General features: G+C 29.9%; 2 protein-coding genes and 1 long non-coding RNA gene across 4 annotated transcripts; 1 reads left to right on the top strand and 2 right to left on the bottom strand.

Annotated features, from left to right (window-relative positions):
- Positions 1-9856: 9856 nt before the first annotated feature.
- On the bottom strand, positions 9857-12503 carry RpL6 (ribosomal protein L6). 2 transcript variants are annotated; one of them, XM_011053712.2, is made up of 4 exons: positions 12372-12503; positions 11578-11799; positions 10342-10615; positions 9857-10249 (listed from the first exon to the last, which is right to left on the bottom strand). In XM_011053712.2, the coding sequence occupies exons 1-4, from the start codon at positions 12486-12488 to the stop codon at positions 9903-9905; spliced, it is 960 nt and encodes a 319-aa protein (XP_011052014.2). In that variant the 5' UTR covers positions 12489-12503; the 3' UTR covers positions 9857-9902. The 2 variants fall into 2 exon arrangements, with proteins under 2 accessions (XP_011052014.2, XP_087269278.1); XM_087413152.1 differs by having other exon boundaries at positions 12367-12407.
- A 455-nt stretch (positions 12504-12958) lies between these two features.
- ergic53 (lectin, mannose binding protein ergic53) lies at positions 12959-18761 on the bottom strand. The gene is made up of 10 exons (XM_011053713.2): positions 18520-18761; positions 16804-16860; positions 16355-16625; positions 16174-16273; positions 15987-16098; positions 15736-15907; positions 15477-15667; positions 14787-14980; positions 14528-14709; positions 12959-14441 (listed from the first exon to the last, which is right to left on the bottom strand). The coding sequence occupies exons 1-10, from the start codon at positions 18734-18736 to the stop codon at positions 14405-14407; spliced, it is 1533 nt and encodes a 510-aa protein (XP_011052015.2). The 5' UTR covers positions 18737-18761; the 3' UTR covers positions 12959-14404.
- A 2353-nt stretch (positions 18762-21114) lies between these two features.
- LOC147907307 (uncharacterized) lies at positions 21115-24114 on the top strand. The gene is made up of 3 exons (XR_015547262.1): positions 21115-21323; positions 22638-23058; positions 23482-24114. It is a non-coding gene; the product is annotated as an uncharacterized LOC147907307 (long non-coding RNA).
- Positions 24115-24537: the final 423 nt, after the last annotated feature.

Raw genomic sequence — 24537 nt, 5'->3', positions numbered from 1 at the left:
TAGCTCTTTTTTCCATATAATATATATCGCCTTTGTTCTTCGGACGCGCGCGGCGGACCTTGACGCGAGAGAGTAGGTTGTATTGCGCGGCTTCCTTTTCCTCTGCGAGCTTTTTGTTCTTGCAATTAGGAACAAAGTTGTTTGATAATCCGCGAGAAAATTCGTCGCGTCATCGACGTTACCAATTCATCGTGGGCGCATTATGCGGAGGAATTTATGAGGGGAGAATTTTGCGCGTCGAGGAAGTCGAGGAAGATGCAGCATCCAGAACATCAATTATCTAAAGAAGCCATTATTAAACCGTATTTGCATTTGTACTCGAATCCGATGATGGAACGCTTTTACGAAGAATCTATGAAAGTGCACGTTACGAAATCTTGCGTTATAATTAAAAGCAAAGAAAACGAATTAAGATTTATTTCAACAATTTCTCATTGCGAAATTTATTCAGTTTTATTCGAAAAATAAGTATGAATAAAAATAAAGGAATCAGGTTCGAAGATTTTTATATCTATTTCTGATTTCACAGTGGAACAGTTTTGCAAAAAATTTATAAGGATGTAATCTTGTATTGCGATCCAAAAGAAGAGAATCAGGGTTAACTTTAGCAATTTTTAATTATTATTATGAAATTTAAGTTTTATTCAGGAAATAAATACTAATGGATAAGAAAATGGATAGAAAATACATGAGATTCAAAAAATTTTCAAATCTGCTCCTGATTTTTTTTAATGGAACAATTTTACGAAGAGATCTATAAAAACGGAACCTAAAGAAATCCATATAAGTATCTTAGGCACGCATCTTATACTCCCACTAAATATCAATTAACAGCAACATCAATGTTATAATTTCACACTCAACAATATAAATACAATATAATATGCGTTACATAACAGTTGTATTGTTGAATGTGAAATTATAATAATGACGTTATATTATTTTAAGCTGATTACGACATCCAAAGTGAAGAAATGCGATGAAGTAAAGTTAAACAATGGCTAAAGTTTATTTTAACAAGTTTTGATTATTATTCCAAAATTGATTTAGTTTTATTCGAAAAAAATAAATACGAATAAAGATGAACAGACGAGATCAGATAAGATTTTTTTGAACTGTTTCATAAATCAAATCCTGATTGTATACTGAAACAAGTTTAAGAATATACGAGCAAAAATGCGTTACACCTACCACTACTTACATTATTACATCTAATGACCCCCGTTCTCGGACCCCCGTTTACAGAAATCATTCCAGTCGTATATGAATTAAATTACTTGTCTTTTAACGGGGGGTTGCATTCAGGGTGTGATAGAATAATAAATCCGACGGAGAGGACCAACGAGAGAACCCCGTCGAGCGTGCACGACTTCCAATCGAGCTTTGGGGCTTTTAATCAATCGAATCGATACGTATACGATACGTGTATGCGACGCGGCAATTCGATCAAGCAAATCGTTCGTAGAATTACGCCTGTCCGGACTACGCCGTACTCTAAATCATCGAAGGGAGATGGGCGCCCCTGTTGTATAAATCATCCGCATAACCGGAATGTGCGCGTGCGCGTATCTGAAAGAATCTATTAGAAGATAATCGCGGACCCCACATCTTCGCGAGTACGTCGACGAAATATATTTTCATTTGTCACAGTAGGTGATACACGTATTTATACGAGCACGCACTATTCACGCGATTGGACTTGCGATGCGTAAGGGTGGATCTGATGGACGTGAGAGCCTAAATATAGAAGCTTTTATGCACCCCCCTGTGTGTCCTCGGGATTGGAGTTGTCAGGGACACGATAGGCCGCATCGAAGATTGAGATTGAAGATTGAAAAATTGAAATTCCAATCGAAACAAAAGGAGCTAAAATTTCTTTGTCCTTATTGGTTAAATTTTAATCTTCAATACGTAGTCTGATTTCGGTTTTAGACTGCTAGACTCTAGAAAATTTCACGTCTGAATTATGCATAAATTTAATCGTGAACGAATTGCTTGAAAGAATTGTTGGATGAGTCTATAAGACATATATATTTATCAGATGCAGCATTTTTTTTGTACGAAAATATAAGTATATAAGTAAAAGGTACAGATAAGAAGAAAGTCTTATTCCACCAAGCGGATGTTTATTTAATAAAGCCGGCGGCACACGATGTTTGTTTTCTTGCTGGATTGCTAGCTAGAATAAATTCTTGGCACTGTCAGTACTGCAGCCAATACGATGGCAAAATTATTGTATAATCCAGCTAAAAATCCAATAGGAAAACGAGCATCGTATGCTGCAGGATTTATATTGTTTCGAATGTCACAATTTCCAATTCATGCAAACTGTGCGCCGGTAATTACTTATCAGTCTTGAAACACAGTTCCTACACTGAAGCTGGAGAAACTAGAGAACGTTATACTTAATTCCACATAGCAAAAGAAATCTCGTCAAGATACCGTGCCGGAATATTGTAATATCTCAAAGATATTCAGTAGACGTCTGGATATATGGCAGATATTAATAGAATATACTAATGTCCGGACCAAAGAAAGACTAAGATATCTCAAGTTTAAGCGAAATATATTCTTACGCTATTCCTGAGATATCTGTGATTAATGTTGCTTATAGTAAAATCTGTATCGTATATTATAAAGATATATTAGAGATAATTATAGTATCTAGTTGGGATATATTTGGGAGAATGTTTCTAATAATGGCTTAATTTATTTTACCGATTATATAGACAAAAAGTATTACGATAGTATGTAATTTCAAAGGTTTCTGACATGCAAAACCAAATTCATAGCCCAAATTGATCTATTAAATTGGTCCCAAGATGTTCTAATCCTAAAATTCCAAACACTCATTTCGAACATTTTTAGATCAGAATATCTTGGAAACCTGATGTGATTTGATTTTAGCATGCCAAAAATCTCCGAGGTTACATACTATCTGTGTCAAAATTCATGTTGGCCTGTGTTGTTTTATATGTGTATCAATTAATCGGTGTAATATATAGACATTATTATAGTAGTTGCACCTAAAATAACACAATTATAACAAAATTACACAAAAGAAAATATATTCTATAATGTTTAGATGATATTAATTTTACAATATATATAAAAAAACCTTTAAAATATATAATAAACCTTTGAAATTACATACTATCGTAATACTTTTTGTCTATATAATCGGTAAAATAAATTAAGCCATTATTAGAAACATTCTCCCAAATATATCCCAACTAGATACTATAATTATTTCTAATATATCTTTATAATATACGATACATTCCAGATTTTACTATAAGCAACATATTTGAAAAGCAAAATAAAATAATACAAAGAATAAGAATCATAACATTTCATGTAAATACATTTCATTAATACTATATATAAAGAATCACTAAAAACAGATAAAGTTAGATGAAAACAAAATTACCAATAAATTATCATTTTACCGCAATTTCACATTTTTAGTAATTGTAAATAATTGTAAGATTGAATTTTATGATATTTTTGCATCTCTAGTAACTATTGATCGCAGTAGACCGTCGATTGACAGTGTTGATCGCGATGTCGTAAACCGTGCCTGAATTTGCATCCGGAAAGACGGCTATAAACGTGAAAATGACCGAGAAAGTAAGCCTGCTCGTCGAGCAAATGAACATGATTGATTTTTACTTATGGATTCAATCAATTGCATTCAATCGCTCGCGAGCTGGCCTAGCTATCATCAAAAAAAAATCGGAATGGATTCCAATCGGAATTATTGTTCATTATTCATATTGTGCTATTAGGGCTATTGTGTTTGCGGAGTAAATATACGATCTATACGATATCTGAAGACAAATTTGAGACAACCTTAAGTATAAAACTTAATTAACCACCTGAAAGATAATTTTCTTAATTATCCTTATATGTACAGTAATTACTATTCTATTATATAAGTTCTAAGAATAATAAGAGACATCTTGGAAACGACTGGAAGATATCCATATTTGTTTCTTGATGTCTTTAGAATATCTCTAAGATGTATTGTACACGTTTACTTTGTTCGGAATAAGATATTTCCTGAATATATTTTATATTATATTCATGATTTTGTCATTATAATAAACTAATGATATCTTAAAGATATATTTCGTATATCCGCGATTTTAGTATATTCTAGAGATTTCTATTGCTGTGTGGGATCATATAAATTGACAAACAATTTAATAATATAACTAATGCTAATGAGATCTTAAAATGCTGCAAATAATTCGAAAAATATAATTATAATAATAACAAATATATATTAAGAAGGAAATGTGGGTATTTTATATATGTACTTAAATTTTTATTTTATTTTACTCCAGTTTGCCAGAAAATCTGTTTTTAATTATCATAAAACTTTTTTAAAAATATATTCAGGAAGGTATAATACAAATTAATTCCTAAATGATAATTTGTTTGAAATGAAAATAAAGCATTTATCCATGCGTGCGAATATACATCTGCGTTTAGCAGCTGTTAGAGAAATCTCTTTTTATATTATAGAGTGTTTACGTAGTTTTTTGTCGTAGGGAACCTTGCATTATTAGTTTCACACGGCGAACTCGATGCTTGTTTGCATAGTGAAGTGACGCTAATTTTTCCGTAAACTGTTATTCCAAGGAAGAAACCCGCTTTTTTCGTCTTCTATTCTTGCCTTGCAAATCCATTTCGTTACAATGGCAGCCATTATCGTACACAAACATAACTCTGTTCCCTCCTCAGGCAGTTATACTACAATCTTATATTATATTCTATTGTATACGTATAAAATAATATTATATTATTTAGCTTTTAATAATGTAAAATTAGTGTCAGAATTTAGAAATTAATATTATAAAATGTGACTTAATATGTATGCATATACATATATATATTTTATACACGTATATATAAATATTCTGATTTATTATTTTTTGATATCAGCATAAAATATAAAATTATAAATGTAGAGTTTGATATGAATTCTAAATTTTCGAATGTGATTTTATAATATCTATATGTATATAATAATAATTTTATTCAACATATATGTAGAAAGTATACATAATAATATTAAAATAATACATAAAATTATAAATAAAATCTGACGTAAATTATACATGTTCAAAGTTTATTTTAGAGCGATTAATTAGGATGTTATCTCTCTCCTCTCTTTCTCTCTCTCTCTCTCTCTCTCTCTCTCTCTCTCTCTCTCTCTATCTCTCATATCATAATATTATATAACGACTTGGAAAACATTAACAGTTACATTAATATTATAACTTTATGTTCTACTTTATATTATATATGAATGTAATATGTATAACACACGTAACAATTACAGTCGAGTAGAAAATGTCGATGAAATGTTATTGGTAATGTTATTGTAATTGATGCAATATTTTCTGAGGATATTGTGTAAGAAATATGAATAGAAATCGAATCAACAAATTTATGTTTTCGAAGCTTCTGTAAAAGCTTCTTACATATATTTACATATATTTTTAGATATTTTTCAAAAGCGCGATTTTTACTATTTTTACGAGCAAATAACGGAAACAGAATAATTTAATTGATTAGTCGACTCTGGGATCATCTCGAAAGAGCAAAATGTAACATTTCAGATATTTTTTAGAAGACAGAATTTTTGCAGCAGCAACTCCGTGTAGAAATAATAATAATAATATCCGAAGACAGGATAATGCAAAAACCGATCTCAGTCAATCGCCTCGAAGAATCGCGTCCATTAATTCGCGGATGCATCGAGGCGTCCCAGGCAATTTTAATAACTCACTACGGCCGTCGTATAATGTGGGGCTGGTCGTTTTATGCCCGTCGTAAAGCACTTTACAACTCGGTTCAATAAAAAAACAATTCAACAATTCCTCCGTCGGGATCAATAACGGATGAAAGCCGATTGGATCGGGCTTCGCCAATCGGGATTAGCCGCGGTAACCGAGGGGACGGATTTCGCGGATTCTGCGCCTTCGAATCAGCGATCCCATTGGCCCCACCGCGATCAAGGGGGTTGTAACATTTTATCAGGATAAAACTTTACTAGATATTGATGCTCCAAGTAGCGGGAACTTGCGCCAAATAAAATAAAAAAAAAAGACAGCTACTTTTGTCTCGTTCTTTTTGACAATATATATTTTGCCGTGACGTACACCCAATGGAGCTTTCCCGAACATCGAGAAAATTCTGGTCACGTACTTTTTTTAATTGATATATAGGTTACGAAAAAAGTCACTCCAAGTCTGCGACAGCTAAAGTGATACCGCGAACATTTATTCAATGGCGCATTTTGAATGCGCGTCTATTCGTCGAGAAAATGCAAGAAGCAGAAAATGGGAACGCTTATGTAAAAGAGTAGAGCGAAATAGGGTCAACGAAAAAGATAAAATAAAAGAAAGAGATAAAAATGTCGTCTTTCTCTTGTTAAATAAAATCTACAATTCTTTGCTAGAGAGATATTATATTGATTGCATATTATTCTTTTATTAACATTTTGATTATCGTATCATTTATCCGAATGAGGCATAAAATTTTCAAGAAACTTGAATCGTCACTTTTATTTAGATGATTTTATTTATCTCCAATTAGAAATAATGATTTTATTAAGTATTTAAGAGTTATATAATATTATAAATTATACTAAGAAATAAAGCATTTTAAAATAATATATATGTATTATATTATTTATTAAATTCTATTCTGAAAGAGCAGCTTAGCAGTCCAAAATGTTAAATTACGTGTCACTTAATTAACGTTCTATTTTTGGATTTAATCGTTCTATTTTCGTATTTAATTCAATTAAGCTCTTATATTTATCGCTTTTAGATGTGTGTAACTTTAGTCGATAAATTAAAAAAAAATATATCTACATCTATATAGAAAAGTTAAGAATTGTTTCATGAATCTTAATTTAATATAATTAAAATTTAATCCTGATCGATATTTATAAATCGACATTTTTTTCAACTAAAAAATTGTTTATAACAAATATTTGTGTAACAACCTTACATAATTTTAAGTTACGTAATCTTAATCTTCGAATTTTGAAATAAAAAAAAATCATTCAATTACGATAACTTTAAGTACAAAGATACATTATTGTTATGTAAAATATATTATTTTAGACTCTCGCTAAAACCAATTAAGGAGATCTTATAAAGTCGTATTGAAATTCGATAGAACTTACAACATATGATTTATGTGTCATTGACATATTACTATTACATCAAATATCGTACGTAAACGAATAAATTTTCTAATTAATTAAAGTATTTCATTCTAAAAATACAACGTTTTTGTTCATGTAATCCCTAGTTCAAATCAAGATTGTTTTATGTGAACAAAGTATAAAATTATAAAGTATTGTTGCGAGTCGACGTCAGAAATCGATAATAAAATTATAATTATAATTTTTAAAATTATAATTTTTCAATTTTTTGTCGTTTTTAACATAAAGTCGACCGGTTTGGACTACATTATCGATTATACTTTAATTAGGTAGAAGGATTTTCAAATTTGTATAAAGTAAGGCAATTAAAAAAATACTTATTTGAAAAATAATCGGTAAAACGCAGAAGACTTTAAAATCCCCTTAAAGAAATTTCGGAGCAAATATCAAATCAAATAATTTTGTATAAACTATAATTTCATTTCTATTCGTCTGTATTTTTATATAATTATTAATAGCAGGATTGGTAAAAGATAATGATTTTTTTCATAAAGAAAACATTATTTTTTTAAACATGTTTTTAATGCTTCATACATATTTTAAACAATATTATAAAAAAAACATGTTTAAAACATGTTAAAAACATCAAAGCATGTTTGAAACAGTTTAAAATATGATTTTTAGCAACTCTGATTAATAGGCAAAAAATAAATATGCACGAATTAATATATCACCGATATCACTAAACATGACATTCTGTAATTTAAAAAATGTAATAAAAAATATATATTAATATAAAATAATTTTCTTTTAAATAATCTTAAACATCTATTTGCATTCACTAAACTAGCGAAAAAAATTATAATTCCAAGAATTTTTAATTAAAAAATTTCAACACAAAAATTTAAATTATAAAAATTGATAAAATATTAGAAAAATATGATCAAAGAGAGGTTATATACACTATCTAAAATTTCAAAAATTGTTTATATTTTCAAGAAATCGGGATTCACATTGTAAAAATTAAATCCCGAAAACACATGCCTGCAAGATTTTTTTTTCTAAAACATACTAGCGATGTCCTATACAAGTATTTTTGTGTGCTGAGTCCGAATGTAGCCGCAAAATTTGCGTAGCATGTCAAGTTTTCGAAATAAATTGGGTTTTATGTAAAAAAAATAAAAGTTTTTGCTATTCTCGGCTATATTCAAAAATCAAAACTTCATCAAAATTTTTATCAATGTCATAAAGTATTATTTTTTCCCTTCAAAATCCATTTTAAATCGATAACGATATTTTTAAGCTGAGATATACCTGATTAAAATTAAAGTATATTTTAAATCACAGAATTAAATGGTACAAATACAAGTACATACATGCATCGTAGTTCTTTGTGCGCTGAATTTTCATTGTGCCCCAGAATACTATCAGATCTAATCGTATGATTTTCAAGACATTATATCGACTAACGCTAAATATAATAATATAATAATAATAATAATAATAATAATAAAAGACTATATCGAACATGACAGAGTGGTCAGAAAGGCGTCAAAAAATTGCTACATTTCGAATAAGTTAAGATAAAATCGGTGTATATTAACAGAATAGCGATATAATTTCAAAGAATGACATATTAATCATAGTCATATAACTGCATCCCAGAGAAACGTTTCTTTGAATCGAAGAAATCTTTTTCTGGGTGTGCGCTTTCTATCATGAGACGTAAAAATATCGTACACTATTGATTCAAAATAGATTTTGAAGAGAAAGAATTTACAATAATATTGGTAAAAATTTTGATAAAGCTTTGATAAGTTTTTAGTAAAGCTATAAAAATAATCAAAACGTTATTTTTTCGACATAAAATTCAATTTATCTTGAAAATTTGATGTGCTACACAAATTTTGCTGCCACATTTAGATTCAACGCGCAAAAATGCATACGAAATCACTAGTATATTTTAAAAAGAACTTGATCCCCCTCTTCCTCCTCCTCTATTTTGCAGCCTGTGTAAAATTGATATTGAATCGAGGTAGCATTATTTAAAATTATAAAAATTTGCAATAATTGCAATTGCGAAATTTGAGAAATCACGAAAGTCAAAAGTTTCAAGAAAATCAATATTTTTTCATAAATTTTTGTTAGTAAATTCTCATTAATTACTGCGAGAATCGCGAAACTAAAGGACTTTTCTCGTTTCAAAAAAGTTTACTTATATCTGTTATCATCCTGACATCTAGGCATGTTTTTGAAATACTTTTATAATAGTTTTGACAATATAAGTGTATTTTATATTTTACATTTCAACGGTGCATATAAAAGTATTATATATTTCGTATTAAAAATCGAAAGATTGAAGTTTTATATATTTTGTAATTCAAATTTTATATATATATATTATATATATATATATATATATATATGATTATTAAGTAGTATTTGAAATACAAAATATATTTCAATATGCTCTTATAAAATACAAAATATAAAACATGTGCTACCCTGAAATACAAAATACAATTGTTTCACATACTGTTTTTTTTCAATTAAAAATATTTCAAATACATACCCAGCCTTGTTGACATCCAACATTTTCTCAGACATTCTATACATAAATTTAATATAAGTAATAAAGGATAAAAGAGAGAAAAAGAATATGAAAGGTAGATTTAATTTTATATTTATTTCCTTGAATTATAAGCACAGAGAATTAAAATTTCATTCTGTGTGGATACTGACTGCTTCGTAATCCAAACATTGCCGATAGATATGTGAACAGCAACTTCTTATCTGGATGTTTCTTAATAGCGTCAATTACCATTTTGTCAACTACTTTCTGATCAGCCTTTCTTTGATCGCTCGGTTTATATTCTTCCTTCTTTTTACTGAAGATGTCACCTTCCTCTTTTTTAGCGCGCTTGTCACGTTTTCTTTTGAAATAATCATCATTAAGGTGTCCAAGCAATTTGATGCCTCTGACATTCAATTTCGTGGAGGTAGCAATCACATAATTTTGACTAACTCTTCGCAAAGGACAGGCATTAATCAGGAATGGTCCTACGAGAATTTGTTAATAATTGTTATAAATTATAAGTCTTGTTTTAAATTTCATAATAAAATATCTATCATAAAATATAAAATTCACACACCAGTAATCAAAAGCAAGCCACTCTTTAATTGTTTCAGATAAACTACTCTCTTTCCTTTATGAGGACCAGCCAACAGGATACAGATTGTTCCTGGTGTCAGAGTAGGTCTCAAGTAACGACGATGTTCATGGAAACATTTTTTAGCATGGTGCACAGAAACCCGATCAGCAGTAGGATAATTTGCGCGTCTTTTCTTCAAAAGCACGATACGCTTTTCTCCGTTTTTATCACCCCCAATCTGCTTTTCAATAGTTAGTGGTTTCTTGGGCTTGACCTATGACAATACATCAATATAAGTCAAATTTATATTTGCTCATTTAGAAATATAATATAAAATATTCTCGATCAATTAGTTATGATTTGGTAATTAATTGATCACTGCTCAAATAATTTTGGAAGAATCAGGTGTCCCAGATTCAAATTCTGACTGAGATATTTTTGCAAGTTCTTTGGAGTGTTTTAAGATGTTTATTAATTGTGACATGTAAATGAAATATAATACGCCATTACGTCATTAAAAAATTAATATGACAACTACAACGCTACCAGCTGACATTCGGAAACTTTATCTGAATTCAGTATCCCAATTCTGTAACTCTTGACTGTAACTAATGACAGTATCGATATCATTACATTATCATTGCGCAAAGATTATAATAAAAAAAGCTGTGCAATGTAATGATACCAAACTGTCTTCAAGAATTGTGGAATAGAGATATAGATTCAGGATCGTTTTATCCTTATTTAACATTTGATGAATAGAAATAAAATAATATATCCTGAATTCCTAAACATACTCCCAATGTCCAAAATTCGACTAAATTATTACGTTCAGAAAACAAGACACAAATGTTGTATAATACTATATAAAAATTTATAGCATACCTAATATAAACATCTTGAATTATACATTTTTAATTACTAATTATCATGTATGTTTCAGAAGGCAGTGAGAATGTATCTCAATTGTTGTAGCTTTTGAAAATGTACGTAACTCTTATTGACGAAATTTAAGAATGATCTCTTAATTAAATAAATCGATCTGCCTCAAAAACAGGCTTTGGCGAAGTTATTAAGAAAAAACGATCTTTTTAGAACAAAGAGATCATTTTTTAGTAAAATGAATCAAGATCGTACATTCCTAGTATAATGTTCGGTTTATAATTTTGAAAAATATTAATTATCCAATATACTTTATATTTGCATATATTTTTCAATTAATGAGTAACTGTTTACCTTTTTTGGAGTTTTCTTCCCAAGGAATTTATAGACAGCCTTTTTGTGAAACATGCGAGTACGACTAAACCTGTAGATGCCATTTCCTAAGTCATAATTCCTTGGCTTTCCTCTTGCAGGCTTTCCTTTTACGGATTTTCCTTTGCTCTTTGCACCTTCTTTGGCTGCAGCTGGAGCAGCTGCAGCCTTCTTCTCAGGAGTTTCAGCTTTTGTGTCCACCATCTATAAAAATAAAAGTATAATTAGGTTTAATTACTAAAGAAACAAGATTTATAGGTAATTAAGTATCTCTAGAAATTAGATGCAATAGATATTTTTTTTAACTGAATCGTTCATTTTTTATTTCTAAAGTAGAAAAAAAAAGAAGAAAGATGAACCATGCATAATTTTTAAAAGAACAGGTCTAATTATTTTATACTTGTATACACAGTATCGCTGTAGTTTAGAGGTTATAAAGGTTATGCTTGCATGTTTCACGTGCAGAATGTGCACGAGAAAAGAAACAAACTTATCAATAATAACTTATTAACAGTTGAAATTACAATTAATCTCTATAAATCCAAAAAGAGTAAAATACATATATTTATTTATAATTTGAAATATCAAACACTAAGGAGGCATATGTGTACTTCACGAAAAAACAAAATTAACTCTTAATATCGCAAAAATATAGTGTCACTTGAAGAGATTAGATCCAAATTATATGATATTAAAATGTTAATTACAATACATTTTTGTTATAACAATCAGATGCCTCAGATTACATTAAATTATTTGTCATATTATTACCTTACCGTAAAGCGAATGGCCGAAAGAGCACGCGAAACCGCTACACCTATTAGGAAAAATGTGAACCATGATCGATATAAATATATCGACGTGGAGCGAGATTTATCGATAGTAAAATGCATTTCAAATCAATGAAAACAATCACGGATCGTTCAAGTTTCTCGCAAAATATAATTATTGTAATTACTAAATTACCATAATGTTATAATAAATTTAAAAAATAATAGAATGAATTAAATTATAATTAATTTTAATTTTTTCTTACTATATTATAATAAGAAATACTATAGCATTATATTATAGTATTTAATCAATGCATTAATTATACTCGCAGAAAAACATAGTAATAGCAATTAAATGGACAATAAGTTTTACATGTAGATTTAATGTATACATACACATATAGTTGAAGAAACTATTTTATACAATAATTGCAATAACTACAAAATAATTTATCCAACTATATACATATAGTGTCCGGTTTTGACAAAACATTTGTGTATATATAATAGAATGGAGTAAACTGAATCGAAAAGTCCTCTATCACTTTGCAATTTTTGAAATAATTAACAAGATACTAAAAATCGTTGAATTTTGGTCTTAAATAATTTTTTACTCAAATACTATCAATTTTACAGAAAGACAAGAGACAAAATTGTTTATTTTTTCTCATAAAGTTTTGAGATTTTTTTCAGAATTTTTTAATACCATATTTTTTCATGTTGGTAAAAATAAAAAAATGCAGTATTCAAAAGTTCATAAAAAATTCTGAAAAAATTCTTAATTCTGTGAAAAGAAAATAAACGCGCGCGCGCGTGTGTGTGTGCATGTTTGTAATTATGACCTGCTTGTAATTATGACCACTATATCTTTGTCTTCGAGTGAGGATTAAATTAAAGAATGAAATTGAACATATAAGGGGATAAAAATCCATGTAATGTTATCGTTAATTAATTCCATTTTTTTCACTTTCCATTCTTCTTGTATTCTTTATCTCAGATTTCCCTCGTACAACTACATACAATATTCAATAAACTTTTACAAATGCAATGACGCAGGGGAATAACGAATTTAGAGATCTCTCCATTTCGCTCCCATACGCTATAACTCTACTCATGCACCTTACACACGTACATACATTACTCAGAGGTCTTTTATCGCGTGGCGTTCAAAACGCAGTCTCACTGTACACAATCATGTTTACATGACAGAGTAGATTGTAGAACACACAAATGCTTATTTTTTTCCATAACAGTAGTCTCCGTTGAAATAGCTGAGCGGCGACATTCGAAACCGTTATTGTTACATAACGTATTGAAAGCTACGCCATATGATAAATCTCTCCTTGCTCCAAAGCAAGGCAGAATGCCGACGATCTCAAGTGTGACGAAGAAGTTCTTAAGAATAAAGAATAATCCATATATTCATGTACTAAATGCGTGATACAAAATATCGTACAAAGATTTATACAGAAAGTTGTAACGAGATTTCAACGAGATTTCAATATTACAGCGATTATAAATGAAGAATTCACGAAAACGATGTGTGCGTAACGATAAATATGTTTTCCGATGATTGACAAGTAAAAAACTATATATATTATATATATTTATGTATAACGATACAAAAAAAAATCATGAGACATCTTTAATAACTCCCAGGTTAACTCCGTAAGTAAGCTCCAACTTAAATTATTTCTTCCAAACCCCATTTTATCAATATATGACAATTGTAATATAGATTGCACAGCGTTAAACACACATTGCACTGTGATGGAGATGGCTTCTGATTTTTTTTTTATGGATATTTAAATGGAGATACTTCAAACAGCGAGTCACATCACCGCGAGATGTCCTTGTGTCCTCGTGAAGCAATATCCGACGGATGCTGTACAATTTTACATCAATTTAACAGATGAGCAAGTTATTTTACAAATGTAATGTCGAAACACGCATACTTCGCGGATACGAATAACGAGTAATAAAAATAATGCAAACAAGAATGCATTTTAAATTTGTCGATGTGGACAATGTGTACATTAGTAGAGTTTTTTCATCTGCGCTTCCTTATTGTCCCTATAAAATGAAAAAAAATTATATTATATAATTCTTTCTTTTTGTGCGTGAATAATTGTTAAGGTATTGCAATTGTGTATAATTACCGATAAAGACTGTACACCAATAATATTATCATCTGTACCCCAATGAACAGTAAGAACACGGTAGTCGTTAGACAATTAGGACAATCTGTGTTTAACGGAGTTTTAACATCCTTTTTCAATGTGTTAAGTCCGTCTCGCATCTCTGTTATGAATGACTGATAATCATATCCCATTGGCTGCACCTATGAAATTTATTGATGTCAGAAAAGTTTTGTGAAACTTGACTGTTGTTTTTAGATATTACAAAGAATATAAAGACCTGCGCTGTCGGGGCATGTGCTTGATTATTAAGAATAGATTCAGTCTTAGAATGAACTTCTCCCATAAAAGATTTAATTTCCCTAGCTGTATTCAATATGATATTTTGATTATTTAGCACAGCCTCGACTTCCTGTCGACGTATGGTGTCAATCAGCACAGGTTGGTGTCCTGGTTGGCCCTGAACTTGCACACCTAATTATGCATTTAGATCAAATTAAATGATATAATATTGCCTTGATATAAATTAGAATCTTTTGTTATTTAAAAGTTACAAATTCTAAATATTATCTTAATTTTATTGCTTTAATTAATATCAATTTCTTTTTAATAAATTTATTTTTATAACTTTTTAGTATTTAACCTAAATATTTTTGTAAATAAATTAAATATATTTAAATCTTTTAAAAATTCATGTAAAATCCAAAGATAGAGTTGATGAAAAATAAAATTTTTTCTATATATATTTTTAATTTTTTGGAAAACTAAAGATTTCAGAAATGGATAAATTAAGAAGCAATTGTCCCATTTTGAGAAAAAAATAGACTATAAATTCACATATAAAAAAATAATATAAAATAATAATGTAAAAGTTTAGAACAATAAAGCTTTTACAAAAAAATCTTTTTAAATAATTTATACGACACTTGTGACACATCTCAAATTTAATCAACTGTAATTGGCAATTTACCTCCTTGTCCAATTTGAGATACTAAACCCAAAACTCTCTCTTGTCTTCCAACAATCTCATCTAATTTCCTGTGAAGATCGCGTAAAACTTCAAACATCTGGCTTTGTCCGTGGAATATTTGCCGTAATTCTCTTTGATTCTCAGTTTCAAAGTACTCATCATATTCCATCTTTTGACTTTCTGGATGTTCCCTGTTAGAATGACATATCAATATTGAGACTTAGTATTGTAAAAACATTGTGGCATCGCATTTTCTTACTTTTGGTATTCCTCTTTTTGTTCATCTAATTTCTTTTGGTAGTCTAAGTATTCCTGTTGGAGTTTGGCTTGTTCCTCTGTAGAAACTTTATTCCCATCCACTGGAAGCTGTCCGGGAGGATGCAGAGAGGTAGTAAGAAAATATAAGATGTCATGGTCATCAGCCAGGCCACCTAGATTATCAGAAATGCATAAAAACATGCGATATGCAATTACATCAGTATACTGTATTAATACTTTTTATATACATACCAGTAGCGGCAGAAATTCCAAAATATCCATTTTTCGGCAACATAACGTTGTCAGCTCGGAAACATATATCATAATCTTGATCATTATTCGTCATACCGTTATGAAATAACAGCTTGAACAGAAAAGAGACCAATCAAATGAGAAATGTCAAGATAAAAACAGCTAGAAAAATGTCCAGTATACTCACAGTTAACGAATTCATATAATACTCTATCCGCGCTCGTGTGGCAAATGGTTTATTGCGGAAATCTCGCAAACAGCCTGATAATTGTTGCGTAGAGCCGTCACTATTTAAGAATGAAACACAAATTATATAAAACTAGTTCGAACAAGCAAGTCATATATAAGTTGTTAAGAACGTAATTTACTTTATGTGATCAAAGGCCTTTGTGCCGTCATTGACTATCGCCATGATGTATGGATTATTATGCTTATTGTCATTATCGAATGAGTCAAAGAAAATTCCCAAACCCGTCCAAAGATCTGAGCTGCCGAAAACGGAGCCATTATAGAATCCCTTATCACTTGTGTACCAGAATGCCAAACCATCCGCTCCTATCCTTCCACGTCCGCTTATTCGGAATACTAATTCTACCTCCCACCAGTCGAAAATTGTGGGTTGTTTCACCCATATTGCACCTAAACAATATATTTCATAAATCTCTTACGAAATTGTTGCAAATCGTCCATTTTATAATGTATTTGAAAAATTAATATTTTATACATTCTGCATACATAAACCTTATAAAAATTATTTTTAATAATTTATTTCTTAAAAAACTTTAAGTATTGGTATGTTTACGATATTTGCACAAACCTTTTTGGCTTCTAAGTGACGGTGCTACTCTGACATTTTCTGCACTAGCAATGGCATCTGCAATTTAAAATGTATTTTTAGAAGAAAACGAATATATTACATTTATATTATATGTTTGTAATATTTATATGTTAAATTAGATAGAAAATAATATTAAAATTGTTATCTTTATAAGAAATAAGTTAAACATGTCTTCAATTAAAATTAACATAATACAGCAATGTTTTTTAACATTATTATTAAATACTTCTTTAAAACATTATCAGATATTTTTTTATACAAAGGAATCTTCTACTTTAATCCTTAGTTATCATACGTACTTTTACTTCCATCATTATCGGACACAGGAATATAGCATATCCCGCTAATGTTAAAGTGACTCTAATTTTCGGAAATGCACTGATTATAGTAAATCTCTCTCGTATAAAATCTTCATTTTGGAAGATTTAAAGAAGAGCCTTGTAATAAATACAGTAGTAGAATTGCCAAAAATTATAAATTACAAAAAATATTTAATAATGAACAAGAGTCAATTTTTTAAACTATTACAAAAATCATAAAAAATTATTAATCGTACTTAATATAGAGATAAAAATAAAAACTAAAGGAATGAGCTGTTGAAGGTGCATATTTTAATTAAAAACGTGTTAAAATATTCCTATGCAAGTATGATGCAAAAATGATTGCTACCATCTTTTTTCACACAACTGACCCTAAGGGAAAGAATACTACGAAAAATTGACACTTAACTTTTTTTTTCTACATCCAGTACCTCATTTCTCCAGTTTTTAGAAATGCTGTACAATTTTCAAATATTCTGGTATGCCATACCCCTGTATAATAACTGAGTTTAATATTTCTTTTATCATTCATTAAATATTTAAAACATAAATGTGTTTTTAGAAAAAAATGATTATATTACATTTGTTATACATATATTATTTATATATTTGAAACCAAATAGAAAATACTTTATTAAGATTTTATATCCTTGTAAGAGACAAGTAAAACATATGTTAAATTAAAATCAATACAGTAATATTTAATATTTCTAATAGTAAATATTTCTTTAGACATATTGTATTTGAAACCAGATAAAAAATTATATTAAGATTGATACCTTCATAAGGGATAAGTAAACATATGTTTAATTAAAATCAACATAATATAGCAATGTTTAGCATTACTATTAAATATTTCCTTAGAATGCTATTCCCAGATACTTTTTTACACAAAAAGAAGAATTTTTCTCCATATTTTTCAATAATACTTTTTTATCATTAATTAAATATAATTTTATCTTTCTCTTCAATCTTCATTCTCGCATCCAACTGAACTATATTAGTAGAAAAGAAATAATCATCGAACGTTAGCAACTCTCGGAAGTCTCTAATTACACGTATTGACTGCAGAATTATTGCAATTCCGTGCCTTATAAACAGTCATTACTTTATTTCAGTGGCATGTGCGAGCGAGAAACGCGTCAACGTCATCAGTGTTTTGATCGCTTTCAAATCAGTGTGACAAGAAATTATGCAAATGCGTCAGCGGAATCGAGAGAGAGACGGTGGTCGCTCGAGGACGCAAAAAAACCGCGGGTTATCCTGCTGCATCGTCCAGATCGGCGCCTCCGGAGTAACATACGGAAGGTTGCGGTCGGAGCGACAGGTGTCGGTTTAGGTTATATACCCTTTAACGCGATGTGGAAGTACTTACTTCCGCCGTATTCCCAGAACGGTACGCTGCCGTCCTTCTGCGCGAGATACGGTGGCTTGAAGGAGTATTTGTACTCGAATTTCCGATGCGGTGCCTCGCCGCGGCACAACGACACACCACAGGACACGAGGAAAACGAAAAGCCACCTCACCTCGGCGGCCATCTTCATTTCGACTGTTAATGAGTGACGATCGTGGCGACGGCCGGTCGGCGGCATGCCATAAAGTTGCTCGCGAACGCGCATCGTATGTATGTATGTATATACCATGATGTAAGTAGATATAGAGAGAAACCTGAGAGAGGACATGACGACCCAAAACCTGTAACCACAAAATGCTGTTGCGCACTACCGCCCTCTGAAGAAGTAAATGTTAACTATACAACAATATCCACCTTTTTGCGCTGCTCCTGATGGAAATAAATTGCTGAAATCTTTTTTAATTTAATAGATTTTAGTTATTTTAGCGATTTCAATTATTTATTTCCATCAGGAAATTTTGCACCGCAAAAAGGTGGATATTGTTGTGTAGTTAACATTTACTTACTCTATATGCTATAGTATACGAGTATATATTGTATTTCAAGTACAATAAAATTTTCCTCGGAGAAGAAGTTTTGGAACGTAGGCCTTAGGCCGGAATCAGACTACGCATTGAAGAATGAGAAGATTGAAAGATTTTGATGTTTGACCAATCAGAACAAAAGGAACCAGTTTTTTTCCTCATTGGTGAAATTTCAATCTTTAATCTTTAATCTCAATCTTCAATGCATCTAGCGTTTTCGGCCCGATCGAGATTGCACTAACCTGGGCTGAAGTAATGATGTTTCGTGTTCTGTTATTGGTAGAGCGTGTCAACCAATAGCGAAGCATTTTCTAATTCAAGTTGGTTCAAATCCCGATCGGGCCGGAAACACTAAAGCCCGATCTACATAAGACGCAGGACACAGGTCGCAGGTCGCAGATGAAACATTTCAGATTGTAATAAGTCACAATACGTTGAAGTTTATCCAATTTTCTGCGTCTTGCGTTTTGCGTCCTACAACCATATTATAATTAAAATACGTTAGATTAATTTTTAGTTTTGCGACCTGCAACCCGTGTTCTGCGTTTTATGTAGAATGCTTAATAGTCTGATTTCAGCCTTAGAGAACCTCACAGGAAAAGGATCTGAGTACAAGAATTATCATGACACTTAGAGACTTAAGTTGTAGACGTAAAGTTGATAGTACTTGAGTAAAAAATTATTCAAGACCAATATTTGGCAATTTTTAATAATTAATATCCTGTTAACTAATTTTTAATTTAAATTTTAAAATTTTAAAATTTTAAAATTTTTAATTTAAAAGAAGTTAATAAATTAAAGTTTAAAAGTAATTAAATGAAGTTAAAAATTAATGCATTTAAAATTATCTAAATTAAAAGTTATTAACTTTTTAACTTTTTTTTAACTTTTAATGTTTTAATTACTACCTGACAATCCTGAACATATTTTTCGTTTAAATATTAATTTAATTAATTTTAAATTAATTGATTTTTAACTTCATTTAGTTATTTTTAAACTTTAATTTATTAACTTCTTTTAAGTTAAAAATTTATAAGCCATTAACTCTAACTTAATTTAGTTTAAAAAAAACATTAACATTTAAATATTTATGTTTATTATTAGAGTTATACATTTTTGAAAAAGTACATTTTTCTCATTTTGTTAACTATATTTAGTTACAACAATGTAGAATTTGTTATAAATATACAACTTTACAAATTCTTTTTAAAGTTGCCAAAATATACGTAAAAATCATTTAATAATTTTTACATACTTGTAAAAGCGGTGAAAATTAAAGTATATATTTTAAATTAAAAAAATTAAAAGAGAAATTTAGTATTTATTATTTTAAATAACTACATTTCTGACTCATTTAATATTTTAAATAAGTTTCTGGAATCTATTTTATATTTTATTATACGTACGTTTAAAGAATTTCTGAAACACAAAATAATTTGCAGTAAAAGTAGAGTGTCTTAAATTAATTTATTAACTGAAAAATTAAATAACGATTAACAAGATATTTAATACTTTTAACTAAACCTGTATTTAGCACAAATTGTTTCATTTTATTAAGATTTTTTGCGTTTATCTTTATATAAAGAACATATATAGAATATTTTATCAATCTTTATTGAAGAATGGATCATTAAAAAGAATTATGAAAATTGAGAATTATTGAAAATATTAAAAATATCTCACGCGAATAATTACTAATTCGTTTAAGAGAACCATGCAAATAATATAGGATTGTGCCCGAGATGCCACAAAGCAAAACGCGAAATGTACGGCGATATCCGTTTGTCAAAATCATGTAAAATATGAAAAATATAATTGAATAAATCGTTGAATATTTTTCATACGCGATAGTTGGGTGAAATCTAAAAACATCTGGCGAAAAGCTCGGGGGGAAGGGGGTCGCGCGCGACGAAAAGCGGTTGGTCGCGAACGAAAGCGGACGGGGGGGGGGAGGTGAAGGATCGCGCGTGACGAAAAGCCGTGGGTCGCGAGACGAAAGCGGAGGCAGGGGGGAAGGATCGCGCGCGACGAAAAGCGGTGGGCCGCGAGGCGAAGGCGTAGGGGGGCGCGGCGCGGTGGTCGATCGTCACTTTGGCATTCGCTAGGCGATCTCGGTGGGAGACGCACGTGTTTTCGAGTCGCTCTGCGTGTCGCATTAATAGCAATTAGATATCTACGAACGCGAATTACATAAGGTTGCCTAAAACTAAGGAGTATATTAAGGATTGAAAAGGATTATAGGTTGTATTACACTTTTTCCCTTTATTTCTGAGATTCATTACTCACATACGCAGCTCATGAATATTTTAAATATTTCGTGCGTTCGCGGATGTGGGGTAACTAACAATAAAAATGAGATTCTTATTGTTAGATGCATGCTATTATTCTATTTGGTCAAAATTGTTCTATAATAAAATAAATTTTTGTATTTATCTTCGTTTAAAAAAAGGATGACATATTATTAATCTTTATTTAATTGTACCTCACAGAAAAGAGTAATCAAAATTGAGATATAATATTGGGATGTCAAAATCATTTCACGTGAGCAATTATGTAAGGAAAATCACGCTAATAAGAATCTCTTTTTACTTCTTTTGTCAGCACATTGTAATTGATACGAAAAATTGATATTTAAAATTATAAAATAATCGTCAAATATGTTCCTCGGTATATCGCAATATAATTATGATATCGCATTAAACGATTCGCGCCGCTAAAACTAGAAATAATCGTTTTATTAATTGAAGAACATTAAAAATGGGAAGAATATATTATTTTACTTATTCGTAATATTCGTTTTATTTCGGCAGTTAGACGGTTGGCATGACCTTGTGTTGAGGATGGTACGGGGTGGCACGGAGCGGCGCGTCATGTTTACATTTACGCGTAGTTACTGCGCGGTCCCTTACTGAGATTCTTAGAAATAGGTAATCGTGTCGCGTGCGGTTCTTTCACATTACTTTTTAAAATTTTATCGCGAAGAATGCTAAATATAATACGAAACGTTGTACCTTATGAATAATGAATCATTCTAGTAATCGTATTACGTGAACATTCATAAAATACAACATTTCTTATTATATATCTAGCATTTTTTGCGATTATTATGTAAAAAGAAATGTGAAGAAGAGCGACACGCGACACGGCCGCGTTTATCTATACGAACGGTATCACACGAGTCATAAAAAAAGCAACGTTAATATGAATAATATTCTCATCCAAATAACGCAATTCCTGCTTTCAGAATTAATATAGTTTAATAATTTAATTATTTTTTTGTTTTTGTGCATCTTCCGTTATACGAACCGTTTAAAAATTAAACGTAATTCTTTGAAACTATTATTGTCGATATAATAAAAGAAACATTTCTCTTTTTTATTAAATAGCCCATTTCATTAACTTTAATCATATCTTACAGACATCATCTACAAATAAAAGATTCAACCCTTTTAGCTGCTCTAAATTTATTTCGCAATAATAACGAATTGCAGACGTGTGTTTGTAAAAGTTAACCGGTTGCATAGTAATGTAGATAATAGCTATTACATTTTTCAGATTATCTTCCCTCTCACGGGCACACCTTGTGGCGTGGTGGAAGGGTTCAGTACTCAGAGGATATTTATACGAAAAGAACGGTTTTTCTCAAATCTAAAAATTTTCGAATCTAAATGATATATCTAGATAAATTTTTAGATATTGAATAAAATCGTTCTCTTCGTATAAAAATCCAACGAGGAAGCTAACGTACCCTCGTCGCCGCTTTATTTGAAAATGAACGAATCGCAGCCGGTTCGTCGCGTCGCGCCGGGAGTGTCGTTCAAGTAATCGGACTCAAGTTATAGTCCACGCGCGATTATAATCCATTATTCGCGAGTGTTTTTCGCGAGTGTCCAGTGCGAGAGGATGTGTCAACCCCAACTTTGAGAGGAGGAGGAGGTCTGGGAGAGGCATCGGGCACCGGCGGAGCAACCTTGCGGTAAATATCTTTTTTGCTATTATAACATCAATATCTTTTTTCTATTTATTCGCTTTATTTTACAATGATTTAAAAGTAATAATTAGAAAAAAAAGAATTATCTTAAAATTATTTTGAAATTTTATAAATATCTATGTATTTTTAAGATTTTTTTAGAAAATACCCGGGAAAAAATGCTTCATATATAAAAAATGTTTTTATATAATTATATATATAATGTCTATAATATAACATTTTTTCGAGTATATAATTATTTTTATAAATATGTAAATGAATGGTAAATTAAAAAATTCGATGCTTGTAAAATTATTTTGAAAATTATGTGATTATTTTCAAAAGAATTACGTTTACTAAATATTTTTTTAAATATTATTTGATTTTTTTGCTTTGTTTTAATTTAGATTTTATATTTTTTTGTTACAGAATCATCGTAGCGACGATGCAGATGAAACTCCGCTGTTGCGCATCAAATTGGTGAGTGATGAATTGATGTTTTTGTTGAGGTAACGGATGCGTGGTGATTTTATTAATATATCTACAGATGCATATATGCATCAATTTAATAAAAATATACCTGTATAAATTTTATAAATATATATGTAGCATTTCATGCATCCATTACCTTAAAGATAAGTTAGAACAGATTAGGATAAATTTAATCCTGGATGCTTCTTCTTATTTTATTGTACATGCACTGTAAAATTTATAATATCATATTAACACTCACTTTAAGTTATTTTTAATCTTTCATAAAAGTCGTCATTGCTCTTATCCAATCTCTCATTAATTTAACTGAAACAATAAAGTAGAACTATTTTATTTAAGAAAACTGCAATGTTAAAGGCTCAAATGTTGTTTCTAAATTCATATGTAAACGCGAATTTTATATATGTGTATATATATATATATATATATTAGGTGTTGGAATTAATTCGTAGCGTTTTTTAATGAAAGAATGTTATTTATTTCACATGAGCATTAAAAAATACATTAATGAAAATACTTCCCATCACTTGTAAAACGCTACGAATTAATTCCAACACCTAATACATGTATATATATATATATATATGTATGTAATTCAATTCAATTGATACAAAATAATTCATTCTTAAAAATATCATGAAAGTTGATTCTATGTAATCGATTTTTTAAATATGTTTTAATTAAAATATATACAGTTTGATAATTGTACTGATAACGCTCGTGGGCAGGTAGAGTAAACTAAACTGAGTCGAAAAGTTCTCTACCATTTTGCAATTTTCGCAATAGTAACAAGATATTAATTATTAAATAGTGGCGAATATTGATCATCAATTTCGGCAAAAATTGTTAATTTTCTACTTATAAAGTTCTAAAATTTTTTTCAGAATTTTTTAATATCATATTTCTTCACATGTTGGTAAAAATATTTGCCGATAAAAAAATGTAATACTAAAAATTATGAAAAAAATCTTAGAGCTCTGTGAGAAGAAAACA

The sequence above is a fragment of the Acromyrmex echinatior genome, chromosome 14, assembly GCF_024713525.1.
Source record: "Acromyrmex echinatior isolate Ae372 chromosome 14, ASM2471352v2, whole genome shotgun sequence".
In the NCBI taxonomy this organism is placed as follows: domain Eukaryota; kingdom Metazoa; phylum Arthropoda; class Insecta; order Hymenoptera; family Formicidae; genus Acromyrmex; species Acromyrmex echinatior.
Note: the sequence above shows the minus strand (reverse complement) of the source record. Positions and strands in the feature narration are given on the sequence as shown.

What these genes read in the sequence shown, in the direction of transcription:
- RpL6 (XM_011053712.2), bottom strand. Translation starts at nt 12,488, where the DNA reads ATGCATTTTACTATCGATAAATCTCGCTCCACGTCGATATATTTATAT. An exon ending in TTTCGGCCATTCGCTTTACG is followed by an intron (nt 11,800 to 12,371) that starts GTAAGGTAATAA and finishes TTATTTTTATAG; the next exon opens with ATGGTGGACACAAAAGCTGA. An exon ending in TGGCTTGCTTTTGATTACTG is followed by an intron (nt 10,250 to 10,341) that starts GTGTGTGAATTT and finishes AAATTCTCGTAG; the next exon opens with GACCATTCCTGATTAATGCC.
- ergic53 (XM_011053713.2), bottom strand. Translation starts at nt 18,736, where the DNA reads ATGCCGCCGACCGGCCGTCGCCACGATCGTCACTCATTAACAGTCGAA. An exon ending in GTTCTGGGAATACGGCGGAA is followed by an intron (nt 16,861 to 18,519) that starts GTAAGTACTTCC and finishes TTTAAATTGCAG; the next exon opens with ATGCCATTGCTAGTGCAGAA. An exon ending in ATCTCAAATTGGACAAGGAG is followed by an intron (nt 14,981 to 15,476) that starts GTAAATTGCCAA and finishes ATGCATAATTAG; the next exon opens with GTGTGCAAGTTCAGGGCCAA.